This window comes from Rhinoderma darwinii, chromosome 2, assembly GCF_050947455.1.
Source record: "Rhinoderma darwinii isolate aRhiDar2 chromosome 2, aRhiDar2.hap1, whole genome shotgun sequence".
NCBI lineage: Eukaryota > Metazoa > Chordata > Amphibia > Anura > Rhinodermatidae > Rhinoderma > Rhinoderma darwinii.
Window position 1 is genome coordinate 182700370 of NC_134688.1, and position 16218 is coordinate 182716587.

At 40.0% G+C, this 16218-nt stretch overlaps 1 protein-coding gene across 4 annotated transcripts in view; it reads left to right on the plus strand.

Moving 5' to 3' along the window:
* The window catches only part of HERC2 (HECT and RLD domain containing E3 ubiquitin protein ligase 2), a 200087-nt gene that overhangs the window by 32089 nt on the left and 151780 nt on the right, over window positions 1–16218 (plus strand). For all 4 annotated transcript variants that reach the window (XM_075852579.1, XM_075852582.1, XM_075852580.1 and 1 more), the window contains exons 3-6: window positions 2143–2257; window positions 4156–4293; window positions 11889–12108; window positions 14021–14157. In XM_075852579.1, coding sequence (XP_075708694.1) covers window positions 2143–2257; window positions 4156–4293; window positions 11889–12108; window positions 14021–14157 — 610 coding nt within the window. The remainder of the gene's footprint in view (window positions 1–2142; window positions 2258–4155; window positions 4294–11888; window positions 12109–14020; window positions 14158–16218) is intronic.

A 16218-nucleotide genomic window follows, 5' to 3' on the forward strand; every position in this document is an offset into this window, starting at 1 on the left:
TCTTTCACAATACCAGACACTATATATGTACTCTGTTTTTTGACATGTCAGTGTGTTGTGGTGGGTTTTAATTTCATGGCCTGAAGGCTATTTTCCTGTAAAAAAAAAAAAAAATTGCAGTTTTCACACTGTCCTCGGTTGTTTATAATTTCAAATTGTGCAATTCGTGTTGTGTGTTACCGCAGATACAAAATCTTTGTTCATACAGTGCAGTTTTCTCCATGCGTTTGCATTGCCAGACACTTCTTTTATAGTGCACACCACAAATATTATACTATCAAAATCAAAATGTTTTTTTTGTTGAGAAAGCGCTATTTTATATGCACAAGTTTACATCAACCAATGATTATATGCAAAAATTGTTCAAGCTGGAAACAAACATTTGTGGTGACAATCAGTGCATCAATTCTGTGTATTTCATATTCTTCTCTAGTAATAATCGTTATCGCCATACTGCCGCGTTTAACACGCTTCCTTGAGAGGATTTATGAGAAATGTCTTTGGCAGGGAAAGGCTTAATTAATATCCTTATTTTTTTTTTTAAATATAGTGCAATAAAAAAACAACAATTTCTAACATTTTCTTTTTATGTTGTACTGCGGACACTTAAAATCATTTGTTATATTGCTTGTCTGTGCACGATTACAGTTCTGTAAATGTCTGGCGCTGGGTGTTAAGGCCCAGCACCATACTCCTGCTCAGGGCCAGATGGGGTGAAAGTTGTTTTTTTTTTATACTGAATTTTTATGAACTATCTTGTCGTCTTTATACAGTTAGGCCTTGTTCACACTGCGTGTATTCGACGCGCTTTTGCAGCGGTTTACGCGCCGAAAAATACATCAAAATGCTTGGTTTAGGCTTTCCATGAACATCAATGGGAAAACGCAATGTAGTGTATACGATTTCACATTTTTATGCTCGCGAAAAACGCGTAGTGTAAAAAAAAAAAACAACAAAAATCCTCAGATCACTTCTTGGCGCATAGAACGCGCCAAAAACGTGACTGTTTCCCATAGGATTCCTAATTACGTGCTGAAAACGCATGAAAAATGTGTCAAACGCCTGTATAAAGAGCGCTTTGCAAAAATGTTGGCATTTTTTACGCTTTTACACGCCACTTTTTTTTTTTTTATACAACTGTCCTGTCTTATTAAATGAGGACTGACTTAACCCCTTAGTGACCAGCCTATTTTAGGCCTTCTTGACCAAATAATTTTAAAAGTTTTTCCATTGACCCATTCAAAAAGCTAAGACTTTTTTTTATTTTATTTTTGCGTCGAATTAGCTGTATAAGGACTTGGTTTTTTGCGGGACAAGTTGTATTTTTTAATAGCACTGTTTTGGGGTACATATACATTTTTTTTTATTTCTATAAAAAAAAAAAAAAAATTCTGTGGGGGGGATCGAAAAAAACAATTTTGCCACTTTTTTTTGCGTCCTAAGTCTACGCAGTTTACCGCGGGGTATAAATATCATAACTTTATTCTGCAGGTCAATACGATTGCGCCATTTTCCCCATTGAAATCAAAAGGCAAATGTTTAGAGGCGTTCTGCTTCCATTATTTTTCAGCCGTTTTTCAGGACGTTTACGACCCGAAAAACGTCTGAAAACACTCCGTGTGAACATAGCCTTAATCCTCTGGATTTCATTTTGGACACTGAATGTTTTTTTTATTTTGGGTATTATTATGCAGTGCCTTTTGTAATGCCAGCGGTGGGTGCCACTCCTAGCTGTGCACACCAGGTTACTGACCCCTTCTGCCGGCGCTCTGCCCTTGCGATGGTGTCTGCGTTCTGTGGCCGCCTGCATGCTGCCTGATCAGGATTCTCCTTTCCTATTGTGTGCTGTGTATGGGAGGCGTGATAGGTAGGCTCCACCCACTAGCTCAGAAAACTGAGAATTCGAGATAAAGCCTGCAAAGGAAACTGCTAAATAATGCAGAACACAAGTCATATAATGGCCAGACATAGTGTTATTCCTCCTGAAAAGTTAGGTACGCTTTAAACAATGAACGTTTATGCTGCCACTGAGAAAAATGATGAATAACGCCAGCTAACCAAAATCTGTTTTTAACCTTAAACATATTTGTAGTTTTGTGGCATGAACATGACGTTTTTGTTTTTCTTTCTAATACTTTGCAGCTTGCCTTTACACGGGATGGGTTCTGCAGTCTATGGAACGAAATGGTCAAAGATGGGGAGATTGTGTACATGGGGACTGAATGCACCCCGACTGGAGATCTTCCAACTAGAAAAGGTGAGACTTTTGGTTTTATGGATTTATTGTCCTCCGTGATAACATTTACACGTTCTTTCAGCAGGTGCGCTACTTGGGGGCGAGCAACCTGTCATTGGTGGGGGTCCAGGCACTGGGAACACCACCACCAATATCTAGAACAAATGGGGTATTGTTCTCTGCTTGCTTCTCTTTGGCTACTATTGATCTTTCTTGGCTACACTTGTGAGAGACAAAAATGGACGACTGTTTGGCCAAAGTTGCATGGCGCTTATCGATGCACTGCTGCCAGAAGTTCTAGCTTTATTTCTTCCTTTTTATTTTTCCCTTGCCCTCTTTTTCGTTCCTCCTATTTCTTTGATCCTTTTTGTTTTCTCATTTTCAATGAGCACAAGTAATGAAGTATTTTCCAATTGTCCGCAATTACCACTTTTGGGCCTGCCTGGAAACCTAAATTATTAGTGGTGTATTTACTTGGACCAGTAGTGTAGCCCAAGGCAAAACCGTGTGCATTTTTACTGTGGTTTTGCAATGCGGTTTTTTACAGGGGTTAAAAAAACAAAACCACAAAAACGCAGCACTTTTGGTTTTTCACCAGCCAAAATTGTTTTATTGGTCACAAATAGCACCAGATGTGGTTAGAATGAATGAGATTACACACAAAATCGCAACATGTGGATCAGTAGAAGCAGAATAGTCTACACAGTTAGCCAATAAAAGCTCATAGATTAGAATAAATTTGCAAGCTTTTCAACTTATTTACTCCACTTTCACACTACATTTATGGTCTTCGTTTTGACAAATATGCTGGGAAAAGCTCCTGATGTATACGTTAAACGGATCACTTAATAGTCTATGGGTGGCGGATTCTACTATTAGGCTTCAGTCACCCAGGGACTACTGTGACATCCATTTGTCAGATACGTAATGAAAAGGTCATCACCTAAAATGGATGCCAGCGACTGATACCGTACATACAAATTCCTAAGAAACCCCTGCGTGGGTCGAAACCTCACATTTTTTTGACATGTTGGAGAAATCTACTTTTTGGATTATTTCTAAGCCTAGTGGTTGCGGTCATACCGTGTTTCTCAATATACGGCTATTCTATTCAGCAAAAAACTGTATCCCTATGTATACCCCTGACGAAGGCCAAAAGGACATTGGTTTTTGGCCTCAGTATAATAGGACCCTGTGGGTACATTTGATATATGCGCCGGGAGCGATTCCGATGCATATATCAAACATATAGGGGACACTCTGTGTGAAAGAGGCCTCGCTTCTCTCATTTCTAGAATTTCTTAAATTTCACGTTGTTCTCCTGACACACGTGTGTAAAGCCAATTTTCTTCACAAATATTAATCACTCTTCCAGTATTCAGATCCATTGTAGACTATTCCAATTTTACATAAATATTACTTTGTTTTAAGGTTCCAAATTGTGCCCTTCAGATCCTCAATGTTCTGGTCACTTCTGTAGAATGGTGCTTCTACATCTGTATCTTTTACATTTGGACATACACATTTTTAAAAGGCCTATGGGTTTACTCAAATCTTATAAAAGAGCGGAGGTTTTGCAGTGGTCTCCGCAAAATTGCAAGTCAACCGCAAGGTGTGATTAAAATCTATGTCAAAATAGTTTTGTATACCTATATTTCAGTAAACTTGCTGGAAATTGGAGATTATATACGTTCTTTTGTTTCTACATAAAGTTTTCATCTAAATTAGGAATATTGCAGACAGCCATTTACTGTTATCCGCTAGAAAAGTAGGGGGAATTCGATGTCAAATATATTGGAAAGCGTGTGGAGAAAACGAATAATTCTCTTGTAATGAGTAAAAATAAATTAAAAAAAACTAGGTGCAGTGTAGGATATACTGTTTCTAATTTATTTATTTGCAAATATCTTGTCCTGTAGATGATGTAAATGAAGCCCAAGCAAGCTCAAAAAAGGAGGATCAGAATGACAAGGAAAAGAAAGAGGAAGATGAAATGCCAATCCCAAACTACAAGGCCAAAACCATTATGGACAGCTGGGTCTGGGGCAGACAGCCAGGTAAGAACTCATAGGAAGTGTTCTGGAACTCTTTTTATTTATTTATTTTTTAATGGCGGATCCAGACAATGTTGGTGGGATCAGCGATTTATTATGGTCCATAGGCATTAACCCCTCCCCGACATTTGACGTATCCATACGCCAAAGTCGGGTAGGTGAAGTATGGAACGTGCTCACGGAGTGAACCCGCGCCATACGATGCCAGTGTCGGCTGTATGTTACAGCCGACACTTCAGAGTAACGAGCGCGATCTCGCTTGTTTAACTCATTAAATGCTGTGGTCAATAGCGACTGCAGCATTTAAATCGTTAGAAGGAGGGGGGCGACCCCCTCTAACAGCTCATTGCGCCCCCGCAATGCGATTGCGGGAGGGGGGGCGATGGTTGTTATGGCTGCCTGGGGGCCTAATGAAGGCCCCATGGTCCACCATGTGTGCCTTAATAGAAGCCTGTCAGAATCACTATATACTGCAATACATTAGTATTGCAATATATCGTGCAAGCGATCCAACGATCGTTGATTGAAGTCCCCTAGGGGGACTAACAAAAAAAAAAAGTAAAAATGAGTAAAATAAAGTGGTAATTTTTAATTATTTTTTTTAAAGAAAAAAAAAAAAACGTTCAAAAGACCCCCATTTTCCCCCTAGAGTATAGTAAAAAAAAAATAATAATAAAAAAAATAAACCTAATTGGTATTGCCGCGTCCTTAAAAGTCTGAACTATTACAATATATCATTATTTAACCCGCACGGTGATCAAAATGTCACATGTAACCCAAAATGGTATAATTAAAAACGACCGCTTATCCTGGAAAAAATAAGCCCTCATACCACTTAATCGACGGAAAAATAAAAAAGTTATGGCTCTCCGAATTTGGCGACACAAAATGCATTTTATTTTTTACACTTGGGTTTTTACTTGTAAAATATAGAAAAAACGATATAGATTTGGTATTGCTGTAGTCGTATTGACCCACAGAATAAAGTTAATATATTGTTTAAATTGCACAGTGAATTCCGTAAAAAAGACGCGCAAAAAACAATGGAGGAATCACTGTTTTTTTTTATTTCTACCCCACAAATAATTTTTTCCCCGTTTCCTTGTACATTATATGGCACAATAAATGGTGCTACAAAAAAACTACAACTCGTCCCGCAAAAATCAAGCCCTCATAGGACTATATCGATGGAAAAATGAAAAAGTTATGGCTTTTGGAAGGTGGGGAGGAAAAAAACAAAATGAAAATCGGCGGGAAGGGGTTAAGCAGGCCATGTCTGTAAAGACTGCCCAACTCTGACTAGTAACAAGTATTGGACAGGTTGAATTGCAACTCTCTTGATCCGATAATGTTTCTGCAAATTAGAATGGTAGCCATTTATCTTGCCCCAATCACGTGTCTGTGCGGCAAACCCAATGTTTACGGGGAGTTGTGTTCATGTGTCCCCTCATGGCCTTGTCTGAATATATATGGTGAGGAGAGGTGTTTGTTCAAGTGTAGGGAAAGGAAATAGTTTTTCTATGGAAATGAGAGGTAATGCGTTACAGGAGAACTGGAGGGGACATAAGTTACTAAAGGGGATGTGATCCTATAGAATATATGGAGGGAGCGATGTCGTATAGATAAATGTATCACAGGTATGAAATACTATAGTTGCAGTTGAATGGGTAGAATCAGAGTTGATGGTGTAGTACTGCTTTTTATGGGTTTACTAAGCCCTAATGCCAGTGTCGCATGTAAGTTTGATCATTCCTGTCTGAGGACTTATGTCGGAATATGTGAAATCACAGAAATGGAGAAACAGTACACAGTTCTTAGACCAGAGCAGGTAAAATAAGAAAAGAATCCCGTTACTCTTCAGTGCATAGATAGTCCGTTTATTTTACCGCTCTAATGGTCTGAAGCTGATTCCCCCTGTTAGGCCTCATGCACACTTCCATCACCGTTTTATCGGCCGTTTTTGACGGATCCTTGTGTCTGTTTTTATTGCTGTGTGCACTCCGTTTCCGTTCCGTGTTTCCGTTTTACATGGACGTTGTGCTTCTGTTTGGCTTCCGTTTTTCCGTTTAAAAAACGGAAGGTAAACTTCATTTGAACTTGTCACGTGTCCCAGGAAACACCCATAGAAAGGTTACAAGACGTTTTTGGTGCTGTTTTCTGTAGCTTTCAGAGCATAGAGAACAGTTTGAGATTACACTGCTTGGCTTGCTTTGGTGTTTTTGGAGTGAAATGTGTGCGCTTACTTATTTTGTGACGCTGGGCACTAGTTCCCTGCTGCCATCTGTGCGTCAAAAGCTCCTTGGCAAGTTCCTCCCACGCGGTATCCTTTTTATAGCGGTCGTGGTAGCATTCTGCCCGCGTATCCCACAGTTCTGGGTGATCATGCACCAATGCTATGAGTCTCTCCACATCCATCTTCAAGAATGAATGTGTACTGTAGTCTGTGAACTTCGGCTCACCCAGCCATTGCTATGGCAACGGATGCGTCAAAAACGGACGGCACACGGAAGCCTTCCGTGTGTCATCCGTTTTTTTGACTGACCCATTGACTTCTATGGGCCACACGGTCACTGAATCACTGACCAAAGTAGGACATGCTCTACTTTTGACGGAATGGAACAACGGATCAGTTTAAATAACGGAAGTGTGCATGGGCCCATTGAAATGAATGGGTTCAGGGTGCTATCAGTGACAAAAACGGATAGCACCCTGAAGGAAAAGACTGAAGTGGGCATGAAGCCTTAGGAGACACTTCTCTCCTTTACACCATGTGGTAGGTATAGAACGCTGAGTTTTGGTCTGCGATGGTCTGGCTGGGTTCAGTGGTGCTTCTTTATAGAGGGATGTCCAGATATCCTTCCGCAATTGTTCTGCTCCCCCGATAGTCGTCTCGTGTGAAAAGGCCTTACGACTCTAAAAAGTAAGTTGACATTTCCTTCTATGTTCGTTTACGTTCACCAAAAGAGAACCTGTATTGTAACCCGGTAATCAGTTGACTAATATATCTGTGTCCTCACATGTCCTCTGTGAACAGGGATTCACACGTCATTCAGCCTGGAAGCAAATTGGAAAGTTGATCTTCTTAGAGAAGAGGAACCCTACAGTTAATTTTGTTTTCCAAGAAAGGTCTCCTTAGCTGGTTATTTGGGGGATATGAGTCAAGTGTCCTTCATAATGACTAATAATAATCACTCATACGTCAATTTACAAAGGATTTTTGCTTACCCTTCATTATATCAAATATTTAAACTGATTTAAAAACCCAAATACACTATTTCTTATATGGATGTTTTAGTTGTTTGGGTATTTGATATTATTATTTACCTATCCATACTTTTTATATAGAGTTTGTATTTCTTGTCCTTAGAACTGCCTACTACTAACCTGTGTTCATGTCCATATTTTCAATGTTTTCATCGATCCCTTTTAGGCTATGTTCACACGGGGTATTTTGCCGAGTTTTTTGACGCGGAAACCGCGTCGCAAAACTCGGCAGAAACGGCCCGAGAACGCCTCCCATTGATTTCAATGGGAGGCGTCGGCGTCTTTTTCCCGCGAGCAGTAAAACTGCCTCGCGGGAAAAAGAAGCGACATGCCCTATCTTAGGGCGCTTCCGCCTCCGACCTCCCATTGACTTCAATGGGAGGCAGGAGAAAGCGTATATCTCGCTGTTTTATGCCCGCGGCGCTCAATGGCCGCGGGCGAAAAACGGCGCGATAATTGCCGCGAAAATCGGCGTGCAGGGAGAGGAATATCTGCCTCAAAGTTCCAAACGGAATTTTGAGGCAGATATTCCTCCCCCAAAATACTCCGTGTGAACATAGCCTTATAGTGTAGTTTTAACCAAGTTTTTATTTGCATTGAGGAGTCCTGCATTTATGTATAAAGCAATTCCAATACAAGAATTCATTGGCACAATATTGGCTGAATGGATTGCATATACTGATGTAAAAATGACAGTGTGTGAACAGAACCTACTATAATACGTTTTCTTTCCCTGACAGATTATTAAAATGAAGGGGCCAAAGCGCTCCAGTGAATGGGACTTAACTGCAGTACCAGGCACAGCGACCCTGTCTAAACAATAAAGAGGCTTCGGCTATGTACACTTTTTTTGAATGGATTCTTTTTTTTTTTTTTTTTTGATGTTTCTTGCGTTTCGAAGCACTTTTCTAATTGTCTGTTATTACACTTAACTTTTTTACAATACAGCTTCTCTGTATCCTGTATACATAGAAGCTCTATCGTTCTCTCTCAGCCGATTCAGTCAGTTCAGCTTAAGGCTTTATTCAGACGAACGGGAAAAACGTCCGTGCAACGCGCGTGATTTGCATGCGCGTTGCACGGACCTATATTTGTCTATGGGGCCGTGCAGACATGTCCGTGATTTTTCCTCAGCGTGAGTCCGCTGAAAAAAAGTCACGACATGTCCGTTCTATCGGCGTTTTTCGCGCATCACGCACTCATTGAAGTTAATGGGTGCGTGAAAACCACGCATGCCACACGGAAGCACTTCCGTGCGAACTGCGTGATTCGCGCAAAAGCTGTCAAACTCTGAATGTAAACAGAAAAGCACCACGTGCTTTTCTGTTTACAAACATCCAAACAGAGTGTCTTTGAGATGAGCGAACCCGGACAACCGAACCGAACTTCACCGGGTTCGGCCGAACTAGTTTTGACCGAACACGGCAACAATTTTTCCGGTACGCGACGTCAGGACATACTCACTGTCCAGGGTCCTGAAAGAGTTAAACTGTTTCTGCACTCTGAACAGTGACTTCCGATCACAATATACATGAACGTGTATAAAAAAAAAAAATACGTTTTGACTTACCGATAACTGCCTGCTTCTTCCTCCAGTCTGACCTCCCGGGATGACAATTCAGTCCAAATGACAGCTCCAGCCAATCACAGGCCAAGCACAGGCTTCAGCGGTCACATGGACTGCCGCGTCATCCAGGGAGGTGGGGCCGGATGTCAAGAGAGGGACGCGTCACCAAGGCAAGTACGAACGTCTTTTTTTATTTTAACAGGTTGCTCGATATTGTGATCGGAATTCACTGTCGAGGGTGCTGAAAGAGTTACTGCCTATCAGTTAACTCTTTCAGCACCCTGGACAGTGACTATTTACTGACGTCGACTAGCCTCATCTCTATGATGGCGGCTGCGCGAAAATCACGCAGCCGCTCATCATACACTGATGACACACGGAGCTGTCAAGTGGTTTTTGCGCGCGCAAAACGCCGCGGTTTTGCGTCCGCAAAAACTCCACGCTCGTGTGAATCCAGCCTAAACCTGCTGAGAGAGTGTACTGTGTGTTTCTGAGACACACCATCCACCTAATATCGATCACATTTAAGTTCTTCAACTTAGAAGTGATCGATATGGCTCCTGTTTGTCAGGATACGTCCAAGCTGTATTGTAAAAGATAATAAAAGTTAATTACAAAAGTGTTAAAAGCACAAAAAAAATCTATTTAAAAAGGTGTACATAGCCTTTATTAAATCAATGTCTGCTGAACAACCGATCAAACATTGAAGGCTTATGCGAAGAGTGAGCCATCAGTGTTTGACTCCCAGAAAACCTCTTTAAAGTCTTTTATAATATAAGCTGCATGGAATTTGGGCTTTGTTTTTTTGTTTTTTGATAATACCTATACTTATAAAATTCAGTTAAAAAAATATATACATTTTAAGATAGAATCATGGCGGCAGATATTTTTGGGATTTCCTGTTCGTAATCTAAATGAAGATAAAATTAACTTTAGGGAATGACTAATGGGAAACTAGCTTTTTATGCAGTTTCCTAATCGTGGAATCATTGTATGAATACCACTGATTAATATATACCGGCAGTATCCACATCATGACCAGCATATGTGTCCTGCTGATTGGCCAGACACTGCTAACATGTACACACCATCAGGAGCGGGGTAAGTGCTGTAATACAGATCTGCAGCCCCGCTCTGACAACTATTGGCCCCCTTGTATGCTGTGATCATTACTTGTTGCGGAATACAAGGGTAAAGAGAGAGCCCTCTGTAATCCCATCACTTGGTATCCCTGTGATGTGATCCATGCCAATACAGTGCATTTAAGGACTCCATGGTTGTTTGGCCATATTGTCTGTTGTAAGGACATATTTAGATATAGCTATATACCAGTACATAATAGTTAAAAAAAATAAAGAACAGAATTTAAAATCTCTTTTGGGATCGAAAAAAGTCTATAGATATAGATCTCAAAAACCAAAACACACAAATTCTTGACAATTAATACAATTTATTAAATATAAGTTCCAAATCCCCAAATAATATAGACAACCTGCACTTTAATAATAATTGTTCCTGTATCTTTTTCAATCTAAATTAAATGATTATGTGTATATGTACCTAAAAAAAAACCTGACTTGGTAACCCTTCCTGCATAAATAATGGCCTCGTACAGTTACGTTGAACTTTGAAAAAAAAACATTATAGGCGCAAGAGTGCAGAGGCAAAATTGGCTTTGTTCTCAAGGGGTTAAACTTGGTGGTGTATGTTTTGAATGGTCTAAAAGTTCCTTTTCTGATCTACTTGGGCCTGGAGTTGTTTTGGGTTTATTTAGTCCTAGTTTTGTGATCCAGTGAACTTTTGAACACTGTTACTTCACGCTATCGGGATTAGGCTTTCTTGTATTAAAAAAAATAAATCTTCTTTTTCTGCTTTGTGTGTTCATATGACCAGTCTGCACACAGCCGACTGTTTAGTTAGTTCATTTTACCATTGTTTTGCACTCTTAGTTTTTTCCACTTACTTGAGATTAAAAGTGAGATGTTTAGTGAGTGGGGAAGGATTGTGGATATTACGGATACCACTAAGCCAGTATCAGAAATGCTTGGCAATTATTGTGAAAATTGTTCCTTTCTAGTAGGCAGAAACTTTCACTCTGTAATAGATCTTTGATCTTCTCAGAGAGCATTTTACCAAAAAAGATGATAATTTTGTGCATTCATGACAATAATTGCAACATGTAAATGTGTAAAATGATCCATAAAAATATAGCTCTTTTACAATGAAATTGTTAATACAGAACATATTAGAACAATGTTGTGAGTAGACGATTTAAAAAGTCTGTCTCCCTAAAACAACCACTTTCCATAATCCCTATTCGGGCCCGTTATAAAGTGGGGTCCCCCTGTATGAGCCAGAGCAGAGAGCCGATCATTAAGCAGCTCCCCGATCTGGATGGCCATTTATTTGAATTGCGAATATATAATGCTTCATTTGCATGTATGGCTGGCCACAACTATGCAGTTTCAGAAGCCAGACCTGCGGCGATCAGGAGATCTTGGATGCTTTCATTACAAAGAGGGGATTGTCTTCATGGGACAACCCCTTTAACTAACCTAACAATATCTCCACTTGTACCGCACACAAGTGCCGTTCCCACCAGACATTGTTTATACTGGGCTTTGGAATATGTCGGTACTATATAAGAAACCGGAAATAATTGTTTAGAAAAATCTAATTATTTTCATTCATAATTTTTACATGTAGCATTTGTTATTGGTGGTCAATTGGTTAAATAATACAAATTTGATGCCTTTTTCTTTTACAGATGTGAATGAACTTAAGGAGAGCCTCTACGTGCTTGTAAAGGAACAGCAAAGGCTCGTAACACAAACTGCCACCACCACCCTCTCTGCCATGAGACTAAAGCAAAGGCTTGTCATACTGGAGCGATATTTTATTGCACTGAACAGAACTGTTTTTCATGAAAACGTCAAAGTGAGGTGGAAAAGTAACACTGTCCCTCCTCCCGCTGCAGAAAAGAAAGGGTAATTGCTGTTTAATAGCAGGCTTTTTGGAGTATTTTTATTTTAACTAAAATGCGTTTATTTAGCGATGAAAACCACGTTTGTAATTTGACTTTTATAAAAAAAAAAAAAAAGTACAATAAAAATGCACACTCACTTCTGCAGCTTCAATGTATCACCGTACATAGAAGCTGCAGAAAGGCATTTTGAGCCAAACCAGTCAGTATGCTGCACTGATGACTAACCGCAGCCCCTTTGTGCTCTTGAGCGATGATCTAAGCTCCATTCCGATCAAGTCAAAGTGGATCTACTTTGACTTAATCAAACCGGAGCTTAAAAAAAAACTCTCAATATTTAGTCAGGATTTCACCCATGACAACAAAGCGTAAAATCTGCAGTGAGATCCTCTTTTCAATGTCCTCAGCTGTACAGAATGCAGGGTGTAGATCCTCTGCCTGTTGCTAGATGGAGCTGCTTGCAGAGCATGTACTGATCCTAAGTTACAGCTTCTATTATAGTCAAGAGCTACAGTCACAATTGGGCAGGCTTCAGAACTGAATTTTCCCAGCATAACTTGTTGCGGTAATGTTAGCCCAGAACTAAGTGTTATCAGGAACTATCCGCTAATGTAGGCAAAACAGGCTACCCCTGTACGTATGACTTATTAGGGCTCGTCCACACACTGCGTCCGATTTATCGGTCCGGCCGGATAAATCCAACAGAATACAGTAGCAGCGTAGTGTATGAGATTTAACAAATCTCATCCATATTCTGTGTAAAAATTCAGAGCCGAAATTGACCTACGGTGCGTATTCTTCGGACATCAGCTTGTTAACTCCTGCTGCGGAAAGTGGCCAGCATTGCTGCGTTTATCGGATGTCTCCATCTCCTAACATTGTGAAAAACGCAGCAAAATACGCACCATGTTCTGCAGTAAAACCCGCTGGAAATGGTGTGTTTTTGCTGCAGTGGACTAGCCTGTAGGCTTATGCATTTTCCTGACAAGCAGTGACCCTCATTTTGACAGACTGGAGGCGTTCATGTATAATGTTCATCTAAATGGCCACCATGTAAGACTACGTTTCACGTGCAGCAGACCGTGCAGGAAAATGCATAACCCGCTGAATCTTCCCCTTACCCAGCTGTTTGCTGGGGAGCTAGTTACTCTTAAAGGGGTTGTCTGTGATGAGACATCCCCTGTATGGATGTGTATGTCGACAAGCTTGTTGACTGTTTTTAGTGAGAATCCGCAGAAATATAAATGTATCACTATCATATAATACAGGTTGTAACTCCGGATCAGTGCAATATACCTTTAGCAGTGTATTAGGGTTAAAGATTCTTCTCAACTCCTCACTTTTCATGTAGATTATCTCTAAATTGCAAAATGATCAACTTTAATGGAAAACTGTCAGCAGTTTTAATGCCTCAAAACTACTGACAGGCGATATAGGGGAGGGGGAGGGCATTTTAAACATATCTTTTGTCTCGGTCATGCAAGTTGCACAACCAAGAAAATGACCTATAAGTGTCACTAAGGTGGGATTAGATGTGCAAGTGCTCCTGCAAGAAGGGAAGTTTTGAAAATGGCCTCCCCCTCCCCTATATCGCTCTGTCAGCAGTTTTGAGGCATTAAAACAGCTGACCGGTTCCCTTTTTAAATGTATAAAATAAAAACATGGCTTCTATATTTTTGGGAGACGGTAGTCTGTTAAACTACAGCTCCCCAGTGCAACTTTGCTCACAGCATTAAACTTTTTTTTTTTTTCCCCCCTTCAAATTGTTTGACGTTTCTCTGTGTGACTTTCTTTATTACATTAACTGTATTTATATTTCTTATTTGTTCCAAGATTTGCTCCCCTTTCATTCACTCCCTTTATTTTTTCCTGGTCTGTTTTGCGGTTTCTGAAATTGGTGTCTTCATCCCTTGCAGTGAGGACATATTTGAGCATACCTTTCATGCACACAGCTCGCGTCCAGTTGGCCAGGGGGTGGAAGGACTTGCTAGGGTCGGCTCCCGAGCTGCGCTGTCATTTGCCTTTGCTTTCCTGCGCAGAGCATGGAGATCTGGTAAGTCGAGCTCTTTATGATCATTTCTTTTTAGTCTCCATGTGAATGTCCTATAGTTATGTTCTGTGGTTTTATCCCTCTTATGTAATTAAATTAATGTGGTAAAAGTGATTTACAAGGCTAGGCTGGAAAGAAGACCTAAATTATTCTTCATATACCGGATTGCTATTGGGATGTTATGCTTTACATAGTTACATAGTACGGTTGAAAAAGACACATGTCCATCAAGTTCAACCAAGGGACGGGAAAAGGGAAGGAAAAATTTCTACACATAGGAGCTAATATTTTTTTGTTCTAGGAAATTATCTAACCCTTTTTTAAAGCCATCTACTGTCCCTGCTGTGACCAGCTCCTGCGGTAGACTATTCCATAGATTCACAGTAAAAAAGACTTGTCGCCTCTGCAGATGAAACCTTTTTTTCTCCAGACGGAGGGAGTGCCCCCTTGTTTTTTGAGGGGGTTTTACATGGAACAGGATTTCACCATATTTTTTGTATGCGCCATTAATATATTTATATAAATTAATCATGTCCTCCATTAGTCGTCTCTTTTCAAGGCTAAATAGGTTTAATTCTTTTAATCTTTCCTCATAACTTAGATTCTCCATGCCCCTTATTAGCTTTGTTGCTCTTTGTATTTTTTCCAACTCCAGGGCATCCTTTCTATGAACTGGAGCCCAGAACTGAACTGCATATTCTAGATGAGGCCTCACTAATGCTTTGTAAAGTGGTAATATTACATCCCTGTCCCACGAGTCCATGCCTCTTTTAATACACGACAATATCTCGCTGGCCTTTGAAGCAGCTGATTGACATTGCATGCTATTATTTAGTCTATGACTTACAAGTACACCCAGATCCTTCTCAACAAGTGACTCCCCCCCCCCCCCCCCAGTGTAGCTCCCCCTAGGACATGTGATGTATGCAGATTGTTGGTGCCCAGATGCATAACTTTACAGATTTTCTACATTAACCCCTTAATGACCAGCCTTTTTTGGACCTTAATGACCAAGCTATTTTTTACGTTTTTGAATCGTCGCATTCCAAGAGCTATAACCTTTTTATTTTTGCGTCGACATAGCTGTATAAGGTCTTTGTTTTTTGCGGGACAAGTTGTATTTTTTAATAGCACCATTTTTAGGTACATATTATTTATTGATTAACTTTTATTAACTTTATTTTGGGGGGGAATAGAAAAAAATCTGAAATTTCGCCACTCTTTTTTGCCTCCTAAATCTACGCCGTTTACCGTGTGGTATAAATAACACTAACTTTATTCAGCGGGTTGTTACGATTGCAACGATACCAAATTTGTATAGTTTTTGTATGTTTTACTACTTTTACACAGTAAAAACGCTTTTTTTTTCAAAATTATTTGTTTTTGTGTCTCCGTATTTGAAGAGCCGTAACGTTTTTATTTTTTCGTCGATGCGGTTGTATGAGGGCTTTTTTTTGCGGGACGACTTGTAGTTTTTATTGGTACCGTTTTGGAGTAGATGCGACTTTTTGATCACTTTTTATCACATTTTTTTAAAGTCAGTATTCACAGAAAACAGCAATTTTTTCCATAGTTTTTTATAAAAAAAATTTACGGCGTTCACCGTGCGGGTTAATTAATGTAATAGATTTATAGTTGGGGTCGTTACGGACGTGGCGATACCAAATATGTGTAACTTTTTAACTTTATTTTGTTTTTTTAATAGTAAAGCATTTTGTAAGGGGAAAAGCTGGGTTTTTCATTTTTTTTTTTTCCACGTTTTTTTTAAAAATTAACTTTATTTAAACTTTTTTTTTTGACTTTTTTACTAGTCCCATTAGGGGACTATAATATGCGATTCTGCGATCGCATTTATAATACACTGCAATACTTTTGTATTGCAGTGTATTACTGCCTGTCCGTTTAACACTGACAGGCATCTGCTAGGTCATGCCTGCGGCATGATCTAGCAGGCATTCACTCCAGGCAGACCTGTGGGCCTTTATTAGACCCCCGGCTGGCATTAGAGACACAGACACTCGGCGATCGTATCGGTGGGGGAAAGAGGGAGCTCCCTCCCTCTCT